Source organism: Hypanus sabinus, chromosome 19 (assembly GCF_030144855.1).
Source record: "Hypanus sabinus isolate sHypSab1 chromosome 19, sHypSab1.hap1, whole genome shotgun sequence".
In the NCBI taxonomy this organism is placed as follows: Eukaryota; Metazoa; Chordata; class Chondrichthyes; order Myliobatiformes; family Dasyatidae; genus Hypanus; species Hypanus sabinus.
This window is the reverse complement of record NC_082724.1, coordinates 27,538,536-27,560,510: the sequence shown is the minus strand read 5'-3', so window position 1 is coordinate 27,560,510 and position 21,975 is coordinate 27,538,536. Positions and strand designations below refer to the sequence as shown.

Genomic DNA, 21,975 nt, shown 5'->3' with positions numbered 1-21,975 from the left:
TCCAAAAGGTGGTGGATACCTTCACAACCATTGAGCACATCTGCATAAAATATTGCTGTAGAAAAGCAGCATCCGTCATCAAAGATCCTCACCACCCAGGCCATGATCTTTCCTCGCTGCTGCCATCAGGTAGAAGGTACAAGTGCCTCAGGACTCACACCAACAGATTCAAGAACATTTACTTCAATTCAGCCATCAGGTTCTTGACCAAAAGGGGACAGACACACTCATTTAAGGACTCTGTTATATTGTTATTTCATGCTCATTATTTATTGCTATTTACTTATATCTGCATTTGCACAGTTAGTTTACAGTTCCTGATGTTTACAGTTTACTGTTACTGTTTTATAGATTTACTAAGTATTCCCAAAAAAAAAACTCAGGGTTGTATGCAGTGATATATATGTACTCTGATAAGAAAGTTTATTTTGAACTTTAATATTTCCTTCAACTATTTCTCACCAACAAGTGGCTCAAGTCAATAAGTAACATATACAAGTTATGCTTTATGCACTGTAATCAGTCTTCTGAATTGCATTGGAAATAGTGGGTTGCTCTTCTTCCCCATCAGTGGCCAACTCAAAAAGCAACATGCTAATAGCAACATCTTTAAGAGATTTTATTACCGTCAAACACAAAAGCAGCTTCTTCCCCTCCATTGTCATTGAGTGGCCCGTAAACCCATTAACCCTTTTCTTTTACACTATTTATTTTGCAATTTATAGTAGTTTTATGTTTTTGCACCATACTGCTGCCACAAAACAAAAAAATGTCATATAAGACAGTAATAATAAACCTGATTCTGACTCTGTGATTGAAATCCAGGTCCAATTAATCCACAAAAAATCAACTCTTCAATCATAAGGACACATTTATAATCAGGTGAAATTCTGTTGCATCTGGTTCTCTCTTTTCTCACCTCAATAGGGTATCTTTTTCCATTCAGGCTGTGTTCTGAACCTGGAGAACTCCAATTCTGACCCCAGTGAAATTCCAGTTTTTCTGCTTTAAGTCTGGTTGGAAGGTCAGCTCCGCTAACAAAATAATCATCCTTCAGCAGCACAGCAACTGAAAGATAGCAGGATGATAAAATGTTGTTAACACACATTGGCTTGAACTCAAAACAACATTTTAAAAGTCTCTCTCATACACAAAATCTCCTTACTATGCAACACTTCCTATGACCTTGCATGTTTCATCAAATGTTTTCAAATTAGATGTGACCAGATATTCCAGGGCAGACAACAATTTAAAACTGTGGAATTTCCTCCCCAACCATGCTCTAGAACTACATTCCCCTTCTTAAAGGTGACTAGGGATGGTCAATAAGTCCTAGACACGCCCAGATCCTAAAAGAGTAAACAAAATAAAACTAAACAACAACATTTAAATTTTAAACAAAATGTTAAAATAGCTGCACACTTTTTTGAATAGCACAATAAATTAATTTACTAATTTAACTGATAATCCATTAATTTAGTTAGCTGAAGTTGTTGCTTGAAAGCTAGTCCTTTCCCTAACAAGCTGCAACTGAATGTAATAGTTCTGCTCTGAAGACTGTTGAACTTGGAGAATGTTGCTGAGCACGTGCTTCAAATTTCTCAAAATGCATCTTGCGATCAGGCGAGCCGATTAAATATTCTTCTTCAGTTCTCATCATTTTCTGATCTGCAGCTTTTTCTTAAATAATTACAAAAAATATATAGAACAACCAGGAAAGTTTGATTTGGATATCTTACTTCAGCAAAACAAAAGCTGAAATGTTGGTTTGAATGACAGTATGTAATTTCTTTTGACGTCTTCATTGTTAATCCAACTAGACAGAAAATGTAATTTAACCCATTGAAGATAATTACTTGTGTTTCTTACTCAATATGAAAATAGCTACATTTACATAAAGTAAACGTAGGCTTTTCTAGCCCATGAACATGAATGGTGGTAGTGTTCATACCATTAACATGAAGCACAGAAATGCATTTCAAAATATTGTATCATTCCTTTACACATCAGTTTAAGTACATTTCTTGCACTTGTTAACAATTCAGTGCAATTTAGTGCCATTGTAATCCAGAATATTATTGAATCAATCCCAGAAAATAACAAGGCTTTGCAACTTTCCATGATGTTTGGATTTCATGAAAACATCATTCTTCTCTGTAACAAGTTTCAGTCCATCAACACATAGATTTGGACCAAGATGTATTCTTTCAGCTCAATAATCCAATTTCTCATTGTGATGGGGAAGATTTTTCATTACTTCCTCCAAGCTAGTTAGATTATTCTCTATGTAAACACGAGGAAATCTGCAGATGCTGGAAATTCAAGCAACACACACAAACTGCCAGTGGAACACAGCAGGCCAGGCAGCTTTTATAGGAAGAAGTACAGTCGATGTTTCGGGCTGAGACTCTTTGTCAGGACTAACTGAATGAAGATATGGTAAGAGATTTGAAAGTGGGATGGGGAGATCCAAAATGATAGGAGAAGACAGGATGGGAAGGGATGAAGCTAAGAGCTGGAAAGTTGATTGGCAAAAGGTATACAGAGCTGGAGAAGGGAGAGGATCATGGGACGGCCTAGGGGGAAAGAAAGGGGGAGGGGAGCACCAGAGTAAGATGGAGAGCAGGCAAGGAGTGATTGTGAGAGGGACAGACAAAAAAGAGAGAGAAAAAAGGGGGGGGGGGAGAGAATAAATAAATAAGGAGTGAGGTGAGAAAGGGAGGAGGGGCATTAACAGAAGTTAGAGAAATCAATGTTCATGCCATCAGGTTGGAGGCTACCCAGACGGAATATAAGGCCCAGACAGCCCAAAATGTAAACTGCGCTTCTCTCTATAAATGCTGCCTGGCCTGCTGCGTTCCACCAGCATTTTGTGTGTGTTGTTTGAATTTCCAGCATCTGCAGATTTCCTCATGTTTGCCAAGTTAGTCCAACCTCATCTTATAGCTGATACCTTCTAATTAAGGCAACACCCTGCAAGTCCCTTCTGTACCCCTCACAAACCATCCCCATCCTTCCTGTAATGGAGTGACTGCAAGAATACATAAAACTCCACGTATTGCCTAACCAACGTTTGACATAGCTGCAACATAACTTCTGTACTTGTATTCTTAATGGTCCATCCAATGAAAGCATGCATGACATATGCCTACATTACCACATTATCAACATCCATGACCACTTTTAGTGAGTTATGGATTTGAAATACTAAATCCTTCTGTATATACCATAAGATATAGGAGCAGAATGAGACTATTTGGCCCATTGGGTCTTCTCTGCCATTTTGTCATAGCTGCTCCATTATTTCTTTCAGCTCCAATCTCATGCTTTCTCTCTGTGTCCCTTCATGCAGTGACCAATCAAGAATGTATCAACCTCTGCCTGAAATATTTGTAAAGCCTTGGCCTCCACAGCTGCCTGTGGGAAAGAATTCCACAGATTCACCACCCTCTGGCTAAAGGAATATAGCTTCTTCTCTGTTCTAAAAGGACACTGCTCTATTGTGAGGCTGTGTCTCCTGGTCCTAGAATCTTCCACCTTTGAAAACATCCTCTTCCTATCCACTCTATCAAGACTTTTCACCATTCAATATGTTTCATTTTTTCTGAATTCTAGTGATAACAGGCCTACAGACATCAAACACTCTTCATATGACAAGCCAATCACACCTGTAATCATTTTCACAAAACTCTTTTGAACTCTCTCCAGTGTCAGCACATCCTTTCTTAGATAAGGGGCCCAAAAGTGCACATAATACTCCAAGTGAGAGCTCACCAGTACTTTATAAAGCCTCAACATTACACCCTTGTTTTTATATTCTAATCCTGTTGAAATGAATGAATGCTAATGTCACATTTGCCTTCCTTATCACAGACTTAACCCTTAAATTAACATTTAGGGAATCCTGCACAAGGACTCCCAAGAGTCTGTGCACTTCAGACTTCTGAATTTTTCTCTCCCTGTGGAAAATAATCTACTGCTTTATCTTTTCTAGCAAAGTGCTTCCCGACACTACATTCCATCTGCCACTTCTTTTGTCCATTTTTCTAATCTAGATTCTTCTGTCACCCTCTACTTCCTCAAAATTACTTGTCCCTCTACCTATCTTCATATCATCCACTAACTTTGTAACAAAGCCATAAATTCCATCACCCAAGTCATTGACATAAACCATAAAAAGCAGTCCCAACACAGACTCCTGTGGAACACTACTAGTCACCGGCAGCCAACCAGAAAAGACTCCCTTTATTCCCACTCTTTTCCTCCTGCCAATCAGTCACTTCTTTATACATGCTACCATTTTTCCTTTAATACCACGGGCTCTTAACTTGCTAAGCAGTCTCATGTGTGGCACCTTGTCAAAGGCCTTCTGAAAATCCAAGTACACAACATCAACTGATTCTCCTTTGTCTATTCTGCTTGTTATTTCTTCAAAAACTTCTAACAGATTTGTCAGGCATGATTTTCCCTTGAGGAAACCACACTGACAACTGCCTGTTTTATCATGTGCCTCCAAATACCCTGAGACATCATCCTTCATAATCGGCTCCAACATCTTCCTAATCACTGGGGCCAGACTAACTGGCCTATAATTTCCTTTCTTCTGCCTCTCTCTCTTCATGAAGAGTGGAGTGACATCTGCAATTTTTTAGTCTTTGGAACTATTGCAGAATCTAGTGCTTCTTGAAAGATTAATATTAATGCCTCCACAATCTCTTCAGCCACCTCTTTCTGAACACTGGGGTGTACACCATCTGATCCTGGTGACTTATCTACCTTCAGACTTTCTAGCTTCCCAAACATTTTCTTCTTGCTATTGGAAACTTCACTCGCTCCTTGCCACTCTAAAACTTCTACCACACTGCTAGTGTCTTCAATAGTGAAGACTGATGCAAAAATAATTATTCAGTTTGTCTGCCATTTCCTCGTCCCCATTGCTACTTCTCCAGTGGTCCGATACCCACTCCTGCGTCTCTTTTACACCTTTTCTCTCTGAAGAAACTTGTGGCAGCCTCTTTAGTATTATTGGCTAGCTTACTCTCGCATTCCATCTTTTCCTTCTGAATAACTTTCTCAGTTGGCGTTTGTTGGTTGTTAAAAGTTTCCCAATCCTCTAACTTCCCACTAATTTTGCTAATTTTAATCTTTGGCTTTGACCTTCTTGTTTGCCATGGATGTGCCATCTTGCCTTTAGAATCCTTCGCCCTTTTTGTGGTGTATATATCCTGTGCCTTCTGAGTTACTTCCAGAAATTTCAGCCATTGCTGCTCTGCCATCATTCCTGCCAGTGTTCTTTTCCAATCAGTTTTGGCCAACTCCTCTCTCATGCCTCTGTAATTCTCCTTCTCAAATTTCAGGGTGAATCTAATCATATTATGATCATTTTCCCCAAAGGGTTCTTTTACCTTAAAGTCATTAATCAATTCTGATTCACTGCACAACACCCAATCCAGAATAGCTGGTCCCTCATGGGCTTAACAGGAGCTGCTCTATGAAGCCATCTTGTAGGCATTCTAGAAATTCTCCCTCTTGCGATCCAGCACCAATCTGGTTTTCCCAATCTAGTTGCATATTGAAATCCCCCATTTCTGTCGTAACACTGCCTTTTTGGCACGCACTTTCTATCTCCTATTGTAATATGTAAAAGACATCCTTACTACTGTTTGGGGGTCTGTACATAACTCCCATCAGGGTCTTTTTGAGTGAAGAGTGTTTTCTCATCAGTTCTGCCGGGTCTATTTTGATTACATAGAAAATTGATACTGTCTTGCAAAATGTTGTCCATAGTACTTTGGGAGATCTTTGGGGAATATCTGATTCTATTGAGCATTTTAGTTCAAGATCATGATCCTGTATGCACACTGATTGTAAGTTAATTGTGACTATCTTCATGCATATTAGGTTGTTCAACAGAATGTGCCAAATCAAGTTTTAGTATAGAACTGTGCCTGAAGGGCATGAGAAATTGGCAAATGCTATTGTTCATTATTAGTGACCTTCCGATTTAAGGATACCATTTACTTATTTATTATTTATTGAGATACAGTGTGGAATCAACCACCAAGCAACACCTGATTTAATCCTAGCCTAATCACAAGACAATTTACACTGACCAATTAACTTCTCAACCGGTACATCTTTGGAATATGGGAGGAAACTGGAGCACATGGAGGAAACCCATGTGGTCACAGGAAGAATGTATAAAACTCCTTACAGGCAGTGGCAGGAATTAAACCTGGGTCGCTAGTACTGTGGAATGTTGTGCTAACCACTACTTTTTGCTGGTGTCGTCATTTTGCCTTGTGTGACTTTGACAAATTTCTCAAACTTTTCATTCATTTGGATCGAATTAATATGGAACCAACCTTGGTTTACAATGGACTAGTTGGACATCAGATATGTACCTTGTCTCCAGTGATTCATCTCTTTGAATCTTTGAAATTGTTGTCGTTCTTGAACAACACTATCTTCAATCATGACTTTGGCACATACTTGTGAATCCTGAAAACATACTTCCAATGATGTTTCAGCTATGAAGCCAAACTTTTTTGAACAGTCAGACTTATGGTACCTCAAGAGACTAGCCATCATAGCAACCCATACCAAATACATTTCACTACGAAAATATGTGAATTAACTGCTTACCATACATATCTTTCTCCATAATGAAATAAGCTGGAACTAGCTCAGCAATGAAATCTGATCAATCACTATTAATCTAGACTGTGACTCTGAAACCCTGTTATTTCACATTAAGGTAAAATTACTTTGCTCTTAGAGTAAATGCTACACAAAGTAATTCTTGTGTCATTAGTAGCAGTTATATTTTGCAGACTCTTTCTTTGTGACATGAAAAATATCTCTTTGTGCTAGGATTTCATTAAAAATATCACTTATTTATTCCATAATGCTTTGAGTTACAAACTGCTGTATTGTGCCCTCTTTTGAGGAATAAGTTGTACTTGAATTCTTTAAAAAATATTAGCACAAGGAATGACAACTGGTATAGTTATAAGTGGGACTTTAACTGTGTGTGGTCAAATGATAACGTTGTGATTTTCTTTCTTTTCCTACCAAATGGGTGTCACTATTTTCAAGCCACTTCACACAGTCTTTTAGGACACAGACAAGCTTCTCAGCTTGCAATGGCTATATCAACCATCAAGTATTTATCTTTATTCAGCCCATTTACCAGCACTTTGTCCATAACCTTTTATGCCTTGGTGATTTAAATGCGTGTCGAGATACTTAAACAGATGTTCTAAGAGTCCCTGCATCCACCAGTCACTCAGGAAGTGTTTTCCAGATTGTAAACATCTTTGGGATGAAAAAAATTCTTCCTTAGATCTACTTCTTCAATCTTTATCTTCAATATATGCTCTGCAATTTTGGGGGAAATGTTTCTTGCTAACTACCTTATTTATGCCTCTCGTAATTTTGTGCACCTCAGTCAGGACTTCCCTCAGTTACCTCTGCTCCAAGGATAACAGTGAACTAAACTGGGTTATTGTCTCATGTACTGAGGTATAGTGAAAACTTCTCTTGTATATTCTGTCCAGTGGTAGAGGGGAAAAGTGAGAATGGCAGAGTTAGTGGTGTCTTTGATTATACTGGCTGCCTTACAGAGAGAGTGAGATATATAGACAGAGTCCATGGTGGGGAGGCTGGTTTCCCTGATGTGCTGAGATGAGGCCACAATTTTCTGCAGTTTCTTGCAGTCAGGGGCCGAGCAGTTGCCATACTATGCAGTGGTGCATCTGGGTAGGATTCTGGATGTCACTATACTGCAGCAATAAATATTGGTGATGCTTAAACGGGTAATGCTAAACATCTTTGCCTCCTGAGGAAGTGGGGGCACTGTGTTTGGAACAGGACAGGTTATTGATGATGTTTACTCATGGAATCTTGAGACTCTCAACCCTCTCAACCTCAGCACTGATGATACCAACAGGAGCATGCATGCTGCACTCTCCCTGAAACCTTTTGTTTTGCAGACATTGAAAGACGGTTGTCATGACATCATATCACTAAGCTCTCTATTTCCTTTCAGTGCTCTGACTAATCATTATTTGAGACATGGTATCATCTGCAAACTGATGAAGGAAGTAGAATCTGGACACACAGTTGGAGGTAGAGTAGGAGATTGAGGATGCAGCTTTGCACCACTGTTGAGGATAATCATGGCAGAGATGTCATCACCTACTCTTTCTCATTGCAGTCTATTGGTCAGGAAGTGAAGGATACAATTGGAAAGGGAGGTGCTAAGTCCCAGGTCTAGAAGCTTGGAGATGAGTTTGCTTGGAATTATAGTATTGAAAGCTGAGCTGTAATCAATTAACAATAGTCTAACATTGGTGCCTTAATGTTCAGATGTTCCAAAGATGAGTGTAGGACCAAGAGATAGTGTCTACTGTAGAACTTTCTCAGCTATAGACAAATTGCAGCAGGTCGAGGTTGTCTGGGAGGCTGGAGTCAGAGGCACTAGTCAGTAGTCAATAAAGCATGTTATCTTGGAAAATACCCCCACCAGCTGATCTGCGCAGAAACTAAGGTCACAGCCAAGGACACCATCTGGGCAAGGGCCAACATATCCAGTCACTCCAGTCTCTCCTGAGAACTGAAATGCTCCATCCTGCTGAATGTTATCTGTACACTCTTGTGTATTTTAACTTTATATTCTATGTAGTCTGCTCAATGTGTCATTTTAACTTTACTTTAAAATTGGTTTGGTACATCTTTAAGAGCATTTGCAGCTATGCCTTTATCCTCTCTTTCTCTTTCCCTAAAATGACCCACTGATTCTCATGTAGTCACAGTACCTATAGTTGGGAACTTCAATGTTTCATTTCTGCTTCTTTAAACTCCTAGGCATATTTTTGTTTTTAGGTAAAATAGTTTACCTTCAGTCCCTCATGACAACCCTCACCATCTTCCATCTTATGAAAAACACACCCATATGTACAATGTTGGAAATGTTTCTTTAGAGGTGTAACACAATCTTCATTTCCAACTGCAATGTATTTTGATGGAATATGCTGATAACATCCACAAGAGACTGGAGCATCAAAACAAGAACTCCAAACAGTCCAGATCATGATGATTACATCATAAATTCATTTGATAGCATTGTTACATACTAGTACTGCTTAAATGATGAACATCATCGAACAAAAACTTCTAGCCTCAACATTGCGCAGGAGGCATTTAAGAGCAATGCGAAGATGTTGAGGTTGCAGATTATTCTGGGATGGGATTGAACAAACTCATGTTTAAACTTGTTCACATTTGATCAGTACTGTCAGAGCTCTGTATCTGATACAAGGTAGCATGGTCAGATAAGTTCTGCAGGCAACATGATGAGGCAGAAGATCAGATCCAAGACAATAAGGTTATTTCTTTTCATTTTTAAACCAATCTATGCTAATATATTATCCTTAACCACAGGTTAACTTCTAATTTTGGACAATAATATTGACCTGACCAAATTACTTTGGAATCTGAAATTATTCCGATTATTCCCATTATTCTTTTACATTATTCCCACTGACACTCCTGCATTAATTATAGCTTAAGTGCACTGTTATTACTCAGCATGTTCCCCAATTATTTGCGTCTGTCTAATAGGCTTGTCATTCCCCATTTTCACTCTCTCTTCCCTTGCCTGATCTTAATATTCCTTTCCTGAACAGACAGCTTGGCACTTGATTATCTCACTGTATGTCTGGGCTCAATACAGAATGGTTACAAATTTCATTGGGTGAAAAGATGTCATGTGGTATTTATTTATGTTATGCCCAGGAATTCAAATACCCAAGACCTATACAGTATTTGTAGATTAATTGTGGGCTACAAAAAACTTGCTCATCAATAAATGGCTTACAATTAAATCCTTGCCACTTAACTTTGAAATTCTCATTTTTGTTTTTGCATCTATTCCTGAAAAGAATTGTACCAAAGCTAAATCTTGAATGTTATTAAAATGGAATAATTCATGCTCCTCAAACTCAAACTGAGCTAATCTTCCTCTTCTTGGCACACTGATTTCAGTTGCAAACAATGAGCACTAACAAACCTGGCAGTTAATATGATCCTGTTATTTTAACAATTTGCCCCATTTTGAAAGTAAGGCAGGCAATTCTACTCAAAGCAGAGGTTTGCTCAACTATACAAAAGGACTTACAATTCTTGGCTGCCTACAAAATCATTAGAAAATCAAAGGCTTTGAGTAGGCCTAAGAGGAAAGAGGTCCTTAAGGAGATAAAAAGACATTTTTCCCTTTGGATAATGGTTTTAATATATTTCAAAACTTCTATAGAAAGCTAACAAACTTCTACAGATGTACATTGGAAAGTATCCTAACTGGTTGCACCATGGTCTGGTATGGAAACACCCAGGAATGGAAAAGGCTATAGAAAGTGGTTGACATAGCCCAGTCCATCACAGAAAAAGCCCTTCCACTATGGAGCACAGCCACAGGAAAGCTGGATCCATTGTCCATCCAGGCCATGTCGCCTTCTTGCTAATACCATCACATAGGAGGTACAGGAGTCTTAGGTTCACAAACAGTTATTACTCTACAACCATCAGGCTCCTGAACCTGCATGGATCACTTTATTCACCACTACTTTGAACTGATACTATGAGCTACAGCCTCACTTTCAATGACTCTTTAGAACTCATTTCCTTAGTATTATTTTTATTTGCCCATTTTGTCTTCTTTTGCACATTGGTTGTTTGTTTAGTCATTTTTTACATATAGTAGTTTTGAAAATTATGTTTCATATCTTTTTTCTGTAAATACCTGCAAGAAAATGAATTTTAAAGTAGCGTATATGATAACATACATGTGCTTTGATAAGAAATATACTTTGAACTTTGAAAAAGATTAAGTTTAAAAGTAATTTTGTGAACACACAACCAATGGTTTATGGTGACATTTCTCTTCACTGGTACCCAAAGGGCTCCCTGAACTAGCACATATGGAAAAAATAGTTTTGGAAAGATGACAGGTTTCAATTTGCCTTAGGGCTCCACACTGTTCTCCTTTGGGGACCTGCAATGTCACAACCAGAGAAAAAGGAAATGACAGGTGCCATGCAAGTGGAAGCAACTCTCACTAAAGGAAACAAAATGCCTCCAGTAATATTGGAAATTTGTGCAAAGTAACATCAGTCACATCACAACAGATCTCATCTCACATAGAGTTACATATCGATATACATACCAAGTACTACTTCTATTTGTAAAGTGCAGCAATGTTGTCTTTTTCATAAAATGATTGAAACAAAACAGTACCATACTCATACTTCCAGCAATGATGGGTAGATTGCCAGTTAAAATATACAGAGTATACAGAAAAGGAAATGATTTCATCACCTGAAAAATATCAAAGCTCCAAATCAGCTTGCTTTTTCCAATTTTTGCTTTAGACAGACAGACAGTCATACTTTATTGATCCCGAGGGAAACTGGGTTTCGTTACAGCTGCACCAAGAATAGTGTAGAAATATAGCAATATAAAACCATAAATAATTAAATAATAATAAGTTAATCATGCCAAGTGGAAATAAGTCCAGGACCAGCCTATTGGCTCAGGGTGTCTGACACTCCGAGGGAGGAGTTGTTAAGTTTGATGGCCACAGGCAGGAATGACTTCCTATGATGCTCAGTGTTACATCTCAGTGGAATGAGTCTCTGGCTGAATGTACCCCTGTGCCTAACCAGTACATTATGGAGTGGATGGGAGTCATTGTCCAAGATGGCATGCAACTTGGACAGCATCCTCTTTTCAGACACCATCAGAGAGTCCAGTTCCAACCCCACAACATCACTGGCCTTATGAATGAGTTTGTTGTTTCTGTCAGTGCCTGCTACCCTCAGCCTGCTGCCCCAGCACACAATAGCCAACATGATAGCACTGGCCACCACAGCCTCGTAGGACATCCTCAGCATCGTCCGGCAGATGTTAAAGAACCTCAGTCTCCTCAGGAAATAGAGACGGCTCTGACCCTTCTTGTAGACAGCCTCAGTGTTCTTTGACCAGTCCAGTTTATTTATCTCTGTGGGTTATGACTTCAAGTATTACCTAAAAGGTGTAAACAGCTTTCTTGTGCATCTCTCGTAATGTCCAATGCATGTTTATCCCGGAAAAGGTGCAGTGAACTGATACTACCTTAATTAGTTACTTGTCTTCAAAGGTATGAAGGTAGACAAATCTCCAGGGTCTGACCATGTGTATCTAAGAGCATTGCGGGAGACTAAAGAAGTTTTGGGATCCTTCTCTGAGATACTTCCATCTTTAGTAGCCATGGGTGATGCGCTGGAGGGGAGACTGGAGGGTAGCGAATGTTATGTCTTTATTTAAGAATGGCAGTAAAGGAAAACCTGGGAACTACAGGTTAGTTAGTCAAACATCTGTGGTCAGGGAGAGGATTTTGAGGGATAAGATATACATTCAGCTGGAAAGACAGTCATTAACTTGGGGTAGTTAGCATGAGGAATTATTGATTATTTTGATGAGGTGACCAAGAAAATTAAACAGGGCAGGATGGTAGACATAACTTAAATGGACTTCAGCAAGACCTCTGATAAGGTTCCACATGGTAGACTACTCTGGAAGGTTAGATTTCATAGAATCCAGGCAAGTGATCAGAGAGCTAGTTAATTAGATACATAATTGGCTTGATAATATAAAGCAGATGGTAATGGTGGCAGGTTATTTTTCGGACTGGAGGTGCGTGACTAGAGGTGTAGCTCAGCGACTGGCGCTGGGCAAATTGTCATTTGCAGCGCTTGGCCCATTGTTGTTTGTCATTTATAACAATTACGTGAATAAGAATAAGAATTAGTAAGTTTGTATATGACACTAAAGTAGGTTATATCGTAGACAATGAAAGTTATCAAAAATTACTGTGGGATCTTGATTGGCTGAGTAAGTGGGCTAAGGAATTGCAAATGGAGTTTAATTCAGATAGGTGCCAAGTGTTACATTTTGGAAAGTCAAATTCAGGTATGGACTTTTACTGCAAATGGCAGGGTACTGGGGAATGCTGTAGAACAGAGGGACCTTGGAATACAAGTACATGGTTCATGGAAAGTAGCGGCACCAGTACAGAGGAAGATGAATGTGGCTTTTGGCATGCTTGCCTTCATAAGTCAAGACAGAGTATAAAAGTTGGGAGGTCATGCTGCAGGTGTACAGGTACCTGCTGTTGAAACCACCCTTGGAGTATTACGTTTGGTTTTGGTTGCCCTGCTATAGGAAATATATCATTAAACTAGAAAGAGTGTAGAAAAGATTTATCAGTTCAGTTTCAGTTTATTGTCACTTAGAAACCGCAAATGCAATGCAGTTTAAAAATGAGACAATGTTCCCCCAGAATGATATCACAAAAGCTCATGACAAAACAGACTACACCAGAAAATCCACATAACGTTTGGCAATTCCCAATCCAGAGTCCGGAGAGGCTGCTGCATATTAATATTGCGCTACCATCTTAGCACGTTCCGCAAAAAGGAGCTCCAAACCCACCTGACAGACAAGACCAAAAACTAAAGCTACAAGACCTGCACAAAACCACATAGTTACAACAGTTCAAACAATAGCATAATTGATAAAAAAAAAGACAATGGACACAGTAAAAATAGTCCAAAGATGTTAAAAGACTATAAGTTCAAAAGAAACCACCACACAGTTTCCACAAGTTCACAAGAGTAGATTCGTCATCCCACGCAGACGGCAGAAGGGAGTACTCCTGCTATGGACTTCCACGGCGCCGCCCGACTCAGCCTCGCAGACACAGCATACACTGAAAGCGACCTGACCGCAGAGGACTCCGAGTCTGTCCAACCTCTGAGCCTCCGACCATCCCCTCCGGCACAGCTTCTCCGAGCATCATCCTCTGCCAAGCGTATTAAGACACCCCCGCCAAAGGCCACCGGCAACGCAACCCCGAGGACTGGGGGCCTGTTCTTCTCAGCAGAGACCCGGACCTCACAGCAGCAGCAGCAGCAATGAAGAGGGGCTTCCTGGAGATTTCCAGATGTTCCTCCGTGCTCCCATGTCTGTTTTTCATCAGATTAGGATTGTGCACGGCACCCTGCTTAACAAATAACAGATATCAGCTCCGGAGTGGCTGCTGCAAGCTGCGTCGCGCTGTCATCTTGGCTAGTTATAAGGATGTTGAGGGACTGAAAGAGATTGGACAAGCTGGGACTTTTATTTCCTAGTGCATAGGACACAGGGGTGATCTTGCACAGATGCATAACATAATGACTGCTGTACATGGGATGAATACACTCCCCCCCCAATCCTCAGAATTGTGGAATCAAGAAGTAGAGGGCATAGGTTTAAGGTGAGAGGGGAGAGATTCAAGAGGAACTTGAGGGGCTACTTTTTCACCACTTGAGATGTTATGTATACGGAATGAGCTGTCAGAGGAAGTACTTGAGGTAAGTACAATAATAACTTTTAAAAGGCAGTGTATGTATACGGATCAGAAAAGTTAAAAAGTTATGTTGGCAAGAGGGATGAGCTTGGATAGGCACCTTGGTCAGTATGGACCAGTTAGACCAAATGATGAAGTTCCCAAAATAGATGTGGATTTTTCTTTAAAGGGTAGTAAAGGAAGAATCCTAGCTCATTAGTTTTTAATTAGACACGGACTTGCAATGACTGCCAAGATAAGGATTCCTACGCCCCAGATCGTCACCTCTATCTTTACTGCACACAAAACCTTCAGCTTTCCCTTTATAAGCATTGCACATTATTCCTTCCTCTCAATCTCTCACACTCAACCTCGTGTGTCTAGCACTCAACACACCAGCTAGTCTTGCCAACATAACCACATGATCTGAATACCTCAGCTCCTACTCGTTATGTTTTCAGGACACATGCTTTCAATTCACCTTGTACAGTCTGCTAGGGAAGCTGCAAACATTTTCATCCTTTTACCCAAAAACCAATCCTTGCCCCCTTCTTTAATTTCAGAAGCTGATATGGTGCAACCAGCTAGGATACTGACACGACACGAAGTGTATAGGAGGAACTTTCATGCAGTGCATTACCACTGCACTGGTCCAAGGAAAACAGAATGGGGAAGACAGTGGTGGTTGCTCCCTGAAAAGTGAAATCACGCACTACCTTACTGCACAGGACCAAAGAATCAACTTCAATGGCCTAAATTTCCAAAGAAAGTTGGTGTGCATACATTACGAAATTCAGCTGCATGGGGCAAACTGCCTGCAACCTTTGCAAAATGCCTCATAGTTGCAACTTGTTGTCAAGGCTTCCTGCTGAGCACGGAGGCCATTAAAATAGCATATTTACTGCGCATTTTTAGTCCACTGCACATCAATCATTAATGTGGTTTTTAGTGTGACTCTTCAAAAAAGATGGCATAAAAAAACAAAAGTACCCATTTAATTCAGAAAACAAGAGTTATAACCTGACCTTACTAATTATACTCCTTTCAAAGAAATGGGAAGCCAAGACTGTGATCTGCTATCCAATTAAACACTGATTTCAACCCAGTGGTCAATTACATCTCCTAGCTCAACTCAAAGAAAAACAACTTCACCTCACCAACAGAATAATTACATTATCTGTTAGAACAGAGCACAATGGAAAACAAACAATTTGACCTATAATGAACAATGCCATTGAAAATTCATTAACCTTTATTAATATATTACATTCTGAGTAACCATTGATAGAAATAATGCATCAGGCATATGAAAAAAATCAATTTCATACCCAGCTTGTGAAAGCCTATACATAATAAATTGGCAAAGCTTACAGAATGATGGACTGACATTTTTGCACGTACATCAGTTCTCTTTAACAAATGTCATGATCTGAAGTGACTGATTTTATTTTTGTCTGAACAATGATAAAACAGTGATAAGCTTCAAAATATTAAGGTGAAAAATAACTGTGTGAAACTACCATAGAACAAAGACATCAATCCCAATATAAATCTTTATCCAAAAATATAATGAAGCAAAGGGAGTAGTAGCATAGTGTAAAATTATGAACAGAATATATATTTTGTACCGGTAGGGGTTTCGTTCATCCCATTCATAAATGAGAAGATTTGTTTTCAGATCATTCATTTTTAAATCTAAAATCAATAATTAATTAGACCATTTGAAACCATTTTTCTAATCTAGATGAATCATTAAAGAGATAATTCCAAAGCAGCATAATTTTTAAAGTTCCCACAATTCTTCTTTTACAATGGCTGATTCATTTTTGATAAATGCAATACAACAAACATAAATGTATTGGACATTTTTTTATTTACTTATTAGTTTTATGGATATAGGCATCAATAGCAAAGCCAGCATTTATTATCCATTCCTAATTGCCCTTATGAAAATGGTGATGAGCCATCTTCTTTAACAGCTGCAGTCCACAAGTTCAAGTTCATAGTCGTAGACAGATAAGCGCAGGATATAAATACCATGAAAATTGGTGTTCTGCAGCAGCGGTGTAGTCCATTACAAAATGAAGGCAAACATAAATATAATTAACACAGCGTAAATATACATAATGCATACATGTTCAATGACAGGCTCATCAGGAGATGGTAAGATAATATGATAACATCCTGCACTATCTACAGCACCACCAACTTTGGAGTCTTATGCAAACTTACTATGCCACCCTCCACTTCTTCAAGGGTCCGAGAACATACCCCTGCAGAGCACAACTAGTTACAGACCTCCAGGAAGACCTCCATTTGCTACCACCCTTTGCCTTCTGAAGGCAAACTAATTCTGAATGTACACAACCAAGATTTCCTGTATTGCATGCCTCCTGACTTTGAATAAGCCTACGATGGGAACCTTGTTAAGCACTATACCTTCATCAATTTATTTTGTAACCTCTTTGAAACAGTCAATCAAACTTGTGAGGTACAACTTGCCCCTCAGAAAGCCATGCTGAAAAGCTTTAATCAGACTATGTTTCTACAAATGCTTGTAAATCTTGCTTCTAAGAATCCTCTCCAAAAGTTTGCCCAAAGTGATATTAAACTCACAGGTGTATAATTCCCAGATTATCCCTATTACATTTTTTGAATAAAGGAGTAACATTTGCCATCCTCCAATCTTTTGGTCATACATCTGTGGCCAGTGAGGACACCAAGATAATTGGCAATGGCACAGCAACCTCTTCTCTAGCTTCCCGTAGTAAACAGGGGTATATCCTGTCTGGTTTAGGTATTTACCTACCCTAATGTTTTTCGGAAGTTTCAACATAGCCTCCTGAACTTCAACATGTACCAGCATACTAGCCTGTGCTACACTGACCACACATTAGTCAAGGCCACTTTCATTGGTGAATACTGAAGCAAAGTATTCATTGAAGAACCCAACCTTCTCTGACTACAGACATGTTTCACTTTTATCCACGATCAGTCATACCCTCATTCTAGTTATCTTAGCATTCCTCCTGTTCTTCACATATGTATAGAATGTCTTGGGTTTTCCTTAATCCTACATGCCAAGACTTTCTCATGCCCTTTCTAGCTCTTCTAAGTAGCTTCTTACGATTCTGTCTAGCTACTATGTTACTCTCAAGAGCCTTGTCTGATTATTGTTCCTAAAGCTTAAATATGCTTTCTTCTTACTCTTGACTAAATATTATACTTCTCAAGTTATCCATGGTTCCTTCACTCTATCATCAATGGGCAAGTCCATTCCAAACCCAATGCAAATGCTCCCTTAACAACCTTCATATTTTTGTTGTATATATTTCTGAAAACATCTGTTCCCTATTTATACTTCCAAGTTTTTGCCCAATACTATGTAATTAACCCTCCCCCAATTAAAAACTTTTCTACACCATCAGCTTCAGTCTTTATCCAAGGCTATGGTAAAGGTTAAGGGGTTATGGTCATTATCTCCAAAATGCTCACCCGCCAAGAGATCTGTTACGTGACCAGCTTTATTGTCTAGTAGCAGATCCAGTATAGCCTCACTCCTAATTAGCTTGTCTATATATTGTATCAGGAATAATTTCTGGTCACACCTAACAAATTTTGCCCCAGCTAAACCATTTGAACTAGAGAGTTGCCATTTAACATTAGGGAAGTTGAAGTCACTAACGACTAGAACCCTCTTATTTCTGCATGTTTGCAAAATCTGCCTATTGATCTGCTCCTCAGAGTCTCTGGTGATATTTGGGAGGCTATCGAATAATCGCAATAATTCTCTTCCTGCAACTGTGATACTATCCTTGATTAACAATGCCACTCCACCACCTCTTTTACTTCCCTCTTTTTCTGTTTTGAGACATCTAAACCCCAGAACATCCAGAAGCCATTCCTGCCTTTATGACAGTCTCTGTAATTACCTTACCACCCTTGTCCTTGCTCCTTACCAGACCGTACAATTCACCCTGGACGATGATAGTGCAGAGCTCAGCACTGGCAATTACTATTAAATACAATGGTAAATACAGTTGGATCAAGGACATTGCCCAGAGGAACTGCAGTGATCCCTTGGGGCTCTTTTACATTTCATTCCAGATACGAACAATGTTACTGATTCATGTACATTTTTATCCTCAGAAAATCCAACAATAGTCTAACTTTTAACATGATAAAGCAAAACTGCATGGATATAAAGGGAAAGCGTGGCATTGTCTTTTACTTACTTTGAATCTACAGTGGTTACTATAATGTGAATTTGGCTACTGGAATACAAAATAGTTTTTTATCTGGTGCTGCTGGCTTCACTAGAATGAAATGGCACAATGTTGTTTCTGTCCTTTCATGTGATTTAGAGTGCAATGCCATCTAAACTAGCATAAATTAGAAATATAATTACCATACAATGAGTATCTCAATTAGATTAATATATTCTATTCTCTCTTCTGTGGGTAACTTCATGCACAAACATACACATTTGCACGCTTTATCCCAGCAACTTCAGCTTCTCACTGCAACTATTATTAGACATGAGTGGAAAATATCACTGAGCAGCAATTACTTCTTGTAAGTGTGCAGGTTTCAAAATCTGGCAGGCGGCTTGGGAAAAAGCCCTGCAGTAACATTTCAGTGTCAATCAGTGCAAATGCAGAAGATATGCAAATGTGTTGAATTATACATACATTAGGCGCAAGAGGATAACTAGGGAGAGGGTGGGACACCCAAGGATAAAGAGGTGAACATTTGCTTGAACGCGACGAATGGGGTGAAGTCCTTCATGAATATTTACATCAATATTTACTGAGGACAAGGACATAGGGATACTAAGACCAGTGTTGAGTGTATTAATAGGCTGAGGCATTTTGAAGTCAAAGAGTAAGTAGTATTGGGTCTCTTAAAGAGCATTAAGTTGGATAAGTCCCCAGGGACTGATGGGATACACCCTAGGTTATTGAGAGAGGCTACAGTGGGGATTGCAGGGCGTTGACAAATATTTTTGTGTCCTCTCCAGCCTCTTCCAGGACATGCAAGGTCCTGGAAGATGGACGAGTAGTTATTGTTGTTCCATTGTTCAAGAAGGGAACCAGAGCTATCCTGGAAACTATAAACCAGTGAGTCTCACTTCAATGGCAGGTAAGTTATTGGAGAGAATTCTTAGACCGTAAAATAAAAGACCATAAGATATAGGTGCAGAATTAGGCCATTTGGCCCATCAAGTTTGTTCTGCCATTTCATCACAGCTAATCCAATTTTCCACTCAGCCCCACTGTCCTGTCTTCTCCCTGCCTCGACCAATCAAGAATCTGTCAATCTCTGCTTCAAACATAAAGATTTGGCCTCGACTGTAATCTTTTACATAGACGCTGCCTGGCCTGCTGAGTTCTACCAGCGCTTTAATCAGCACTCTCCCCTCCCATGATGGCTGACCTTCATCCACTTAAAGGTGTTGCACCTACAATATTGAGAGTCAAGTTTTCAGAATCCTTCAGATCATAAAATTGCTAGTTTGCTTAGATGGTTCAAAAATATATTTCTTAAAGGGAAATTACAGGTTGTGGATTCCAACGATTGTAGTTCAGAGGAAGTATGTCTAGTAGAATATCTAGTAGTTTTGTGAGCTGCCGGCAAAACGTCACATTGTATCACCAGCGCTATCCTGGAAGTGTTTATACATGTGTTTGTGTGTGCTTGTGCACATGGAGAGGAGTGGCAGTGTACTGAGAGAAGAACAGAGACAAAGGAATTTGGGAAAACATCTCACATAGCAGAGCTGATAATACAATCTCAATCTCCTGAGAATTGCCAGCCGCAGTTACCTCTTCCTCTGATCCACTATATCAACACTTAGTGACAGGTAACACATTTAGATTCATACAGGAATACAGCATGGGAGTAGACCCTTCAGGCCAACTGATCCATGCAGAACACTTTTAGTCCCAGTTGGCTGTGTTTGGAGCATAAACTTCCAAGCTGTTCCCCACCATATATTAATCAAAATGCCTTTTAAACATTGCATATATACTTGCCTCAACCCCCTTCCCCTGGCAGCTCATTCCAGGTACTCACTGCCCTTTTTCTAAAGAAGAAAAAGTCTCTTGTAAGTCCCTCCCCTCTAATATTTTATCTGTGCCCTCTAGCTTTCAACTCCTTAACTCTGGGTAAAGGACTATGACCATTCATCTAATCAATACCTCTCATGATTTTATAAACTTACGAGTTCACCTCTCATTTTCCTGCACTCTGAGGAATAAAGATCCCTCATGGCCAACCTCGCCCTGTAACTCAGGCCCTCTAGTTCAAGCAACATCATTGGAAATGTCTCTGACGCACTATCCAGCTTGACAATGTCTTTCCTATAGCAGAATGACCGACAATGCACACAATCCTCCGAGTAGTCTCACTAATTACTTCTCTAACTGCAATATTATGTACTTATTACTAAACTTGATACGCTGACTGATGATGGCCAGCATGCCAATTGCCTTCTTCATTAACCTGAATACTTCTACAGCTGCTTTCAGTAAACTGTGCACTGTTCCTCTGTTCCACAAAGCACATCAAACCCTGCCATTCATGGTATAGGTCCTACCCTGGTTTGAATGTCCAAAATGCATCTTTTCACACTTAGCTTAGTTGAAATACATTTGAAATCCATCTCCCTAATTGAGCGAGATCCCACTGCAATTCATTGCAACCTGCTTCAGTACAAACAAGACCTCCTTAATTTAGTATCAACAGCAAACTCGATGATCATGCTCTGTACATTCATATCTATATAATTTACATAAACAATAAATAAAAGAGGTCCCAATACTGACCAGGGGCTCCCCACTAGGTACAGTCTTTCAGTCAGAAGATCGACCTTCAGCCATCACCCTCTGCTCTCTTTCATTGAGTTAATTTTGAATCCACCTCACTACCATCCCCTGAATCCCATGGAACCTTACCTTCCAGATCAGTCTGCCATGTGGGAGCTCGTCAAATGCCTTACTGAAGTCCATGTAGATAACATCTATGGCTCTGCATTCCTCTATCCCCTCTTTGAAAAAATCACAAATAATTGTCTGACATGATCTCTCACACGCAAAACTATGCTGACTATTCCTGATCAGACCTTGAGTATCCAAGTGATGGTAAATCTTGACCCTCAGAATTACCTCCAATAACTCTCCCTACAACTGAAGTCAAGCTCACTGATCTGCCTTTGCTACATTTCTTGAACAATGGAACTAAGTTACCCACCCTCCACTTCTGGAACTTCACCATTGGCCATCAACAGAGCAAATATTTCCATTAGGGCTTCTGCAATTTCTTCCCTGGCCTCTCATAAGGTCTGGTGCAAGGGGAGGCGGTGCTCTTAGTTCTTGGGATTTGCTCACCTTAATGTGTTTCAAGGCCGAAAATGCTTCTTCCAGTTGATGTACATATGTTCCAAGATCTCACAACCAATTATTTCATTAGTTCCTCAGTTTCCAAGGAGAAATATACATTAAAAAAAAACTTCTATGGTTCCACACATACACGGTGCTGAAGGTCTTTAA

General features: G+C 39.6%; 1 protein-coding gene across 6 annotated transcripts in view; it reads right to left on the bottom strand.

Moving 5' to 3' along the window:
* The window catches only part of LOC132377830 (receptor-type tyrosine-protein phosphatase gamma-like), a 671,456-nt gene that overhangs the window by 376,140 nt on the left and 273,341 nt on the right, over window positions 1-21,975 (bottom strand). For all 6 annotated transcript variants that reach the window (XM_059944246.1, XM_059944241.1, XM_059944240.1 and 3 more), the window contains one exon: window positions 920-1,068. In XM_059944246.1, the coding sequence (XP_059800229.1) occupies window positions 920-1,068 (149 nt within the window). The remainder of the gene's footprint in view (window positions 1-919; window positions 1,069-21,975) is intronic.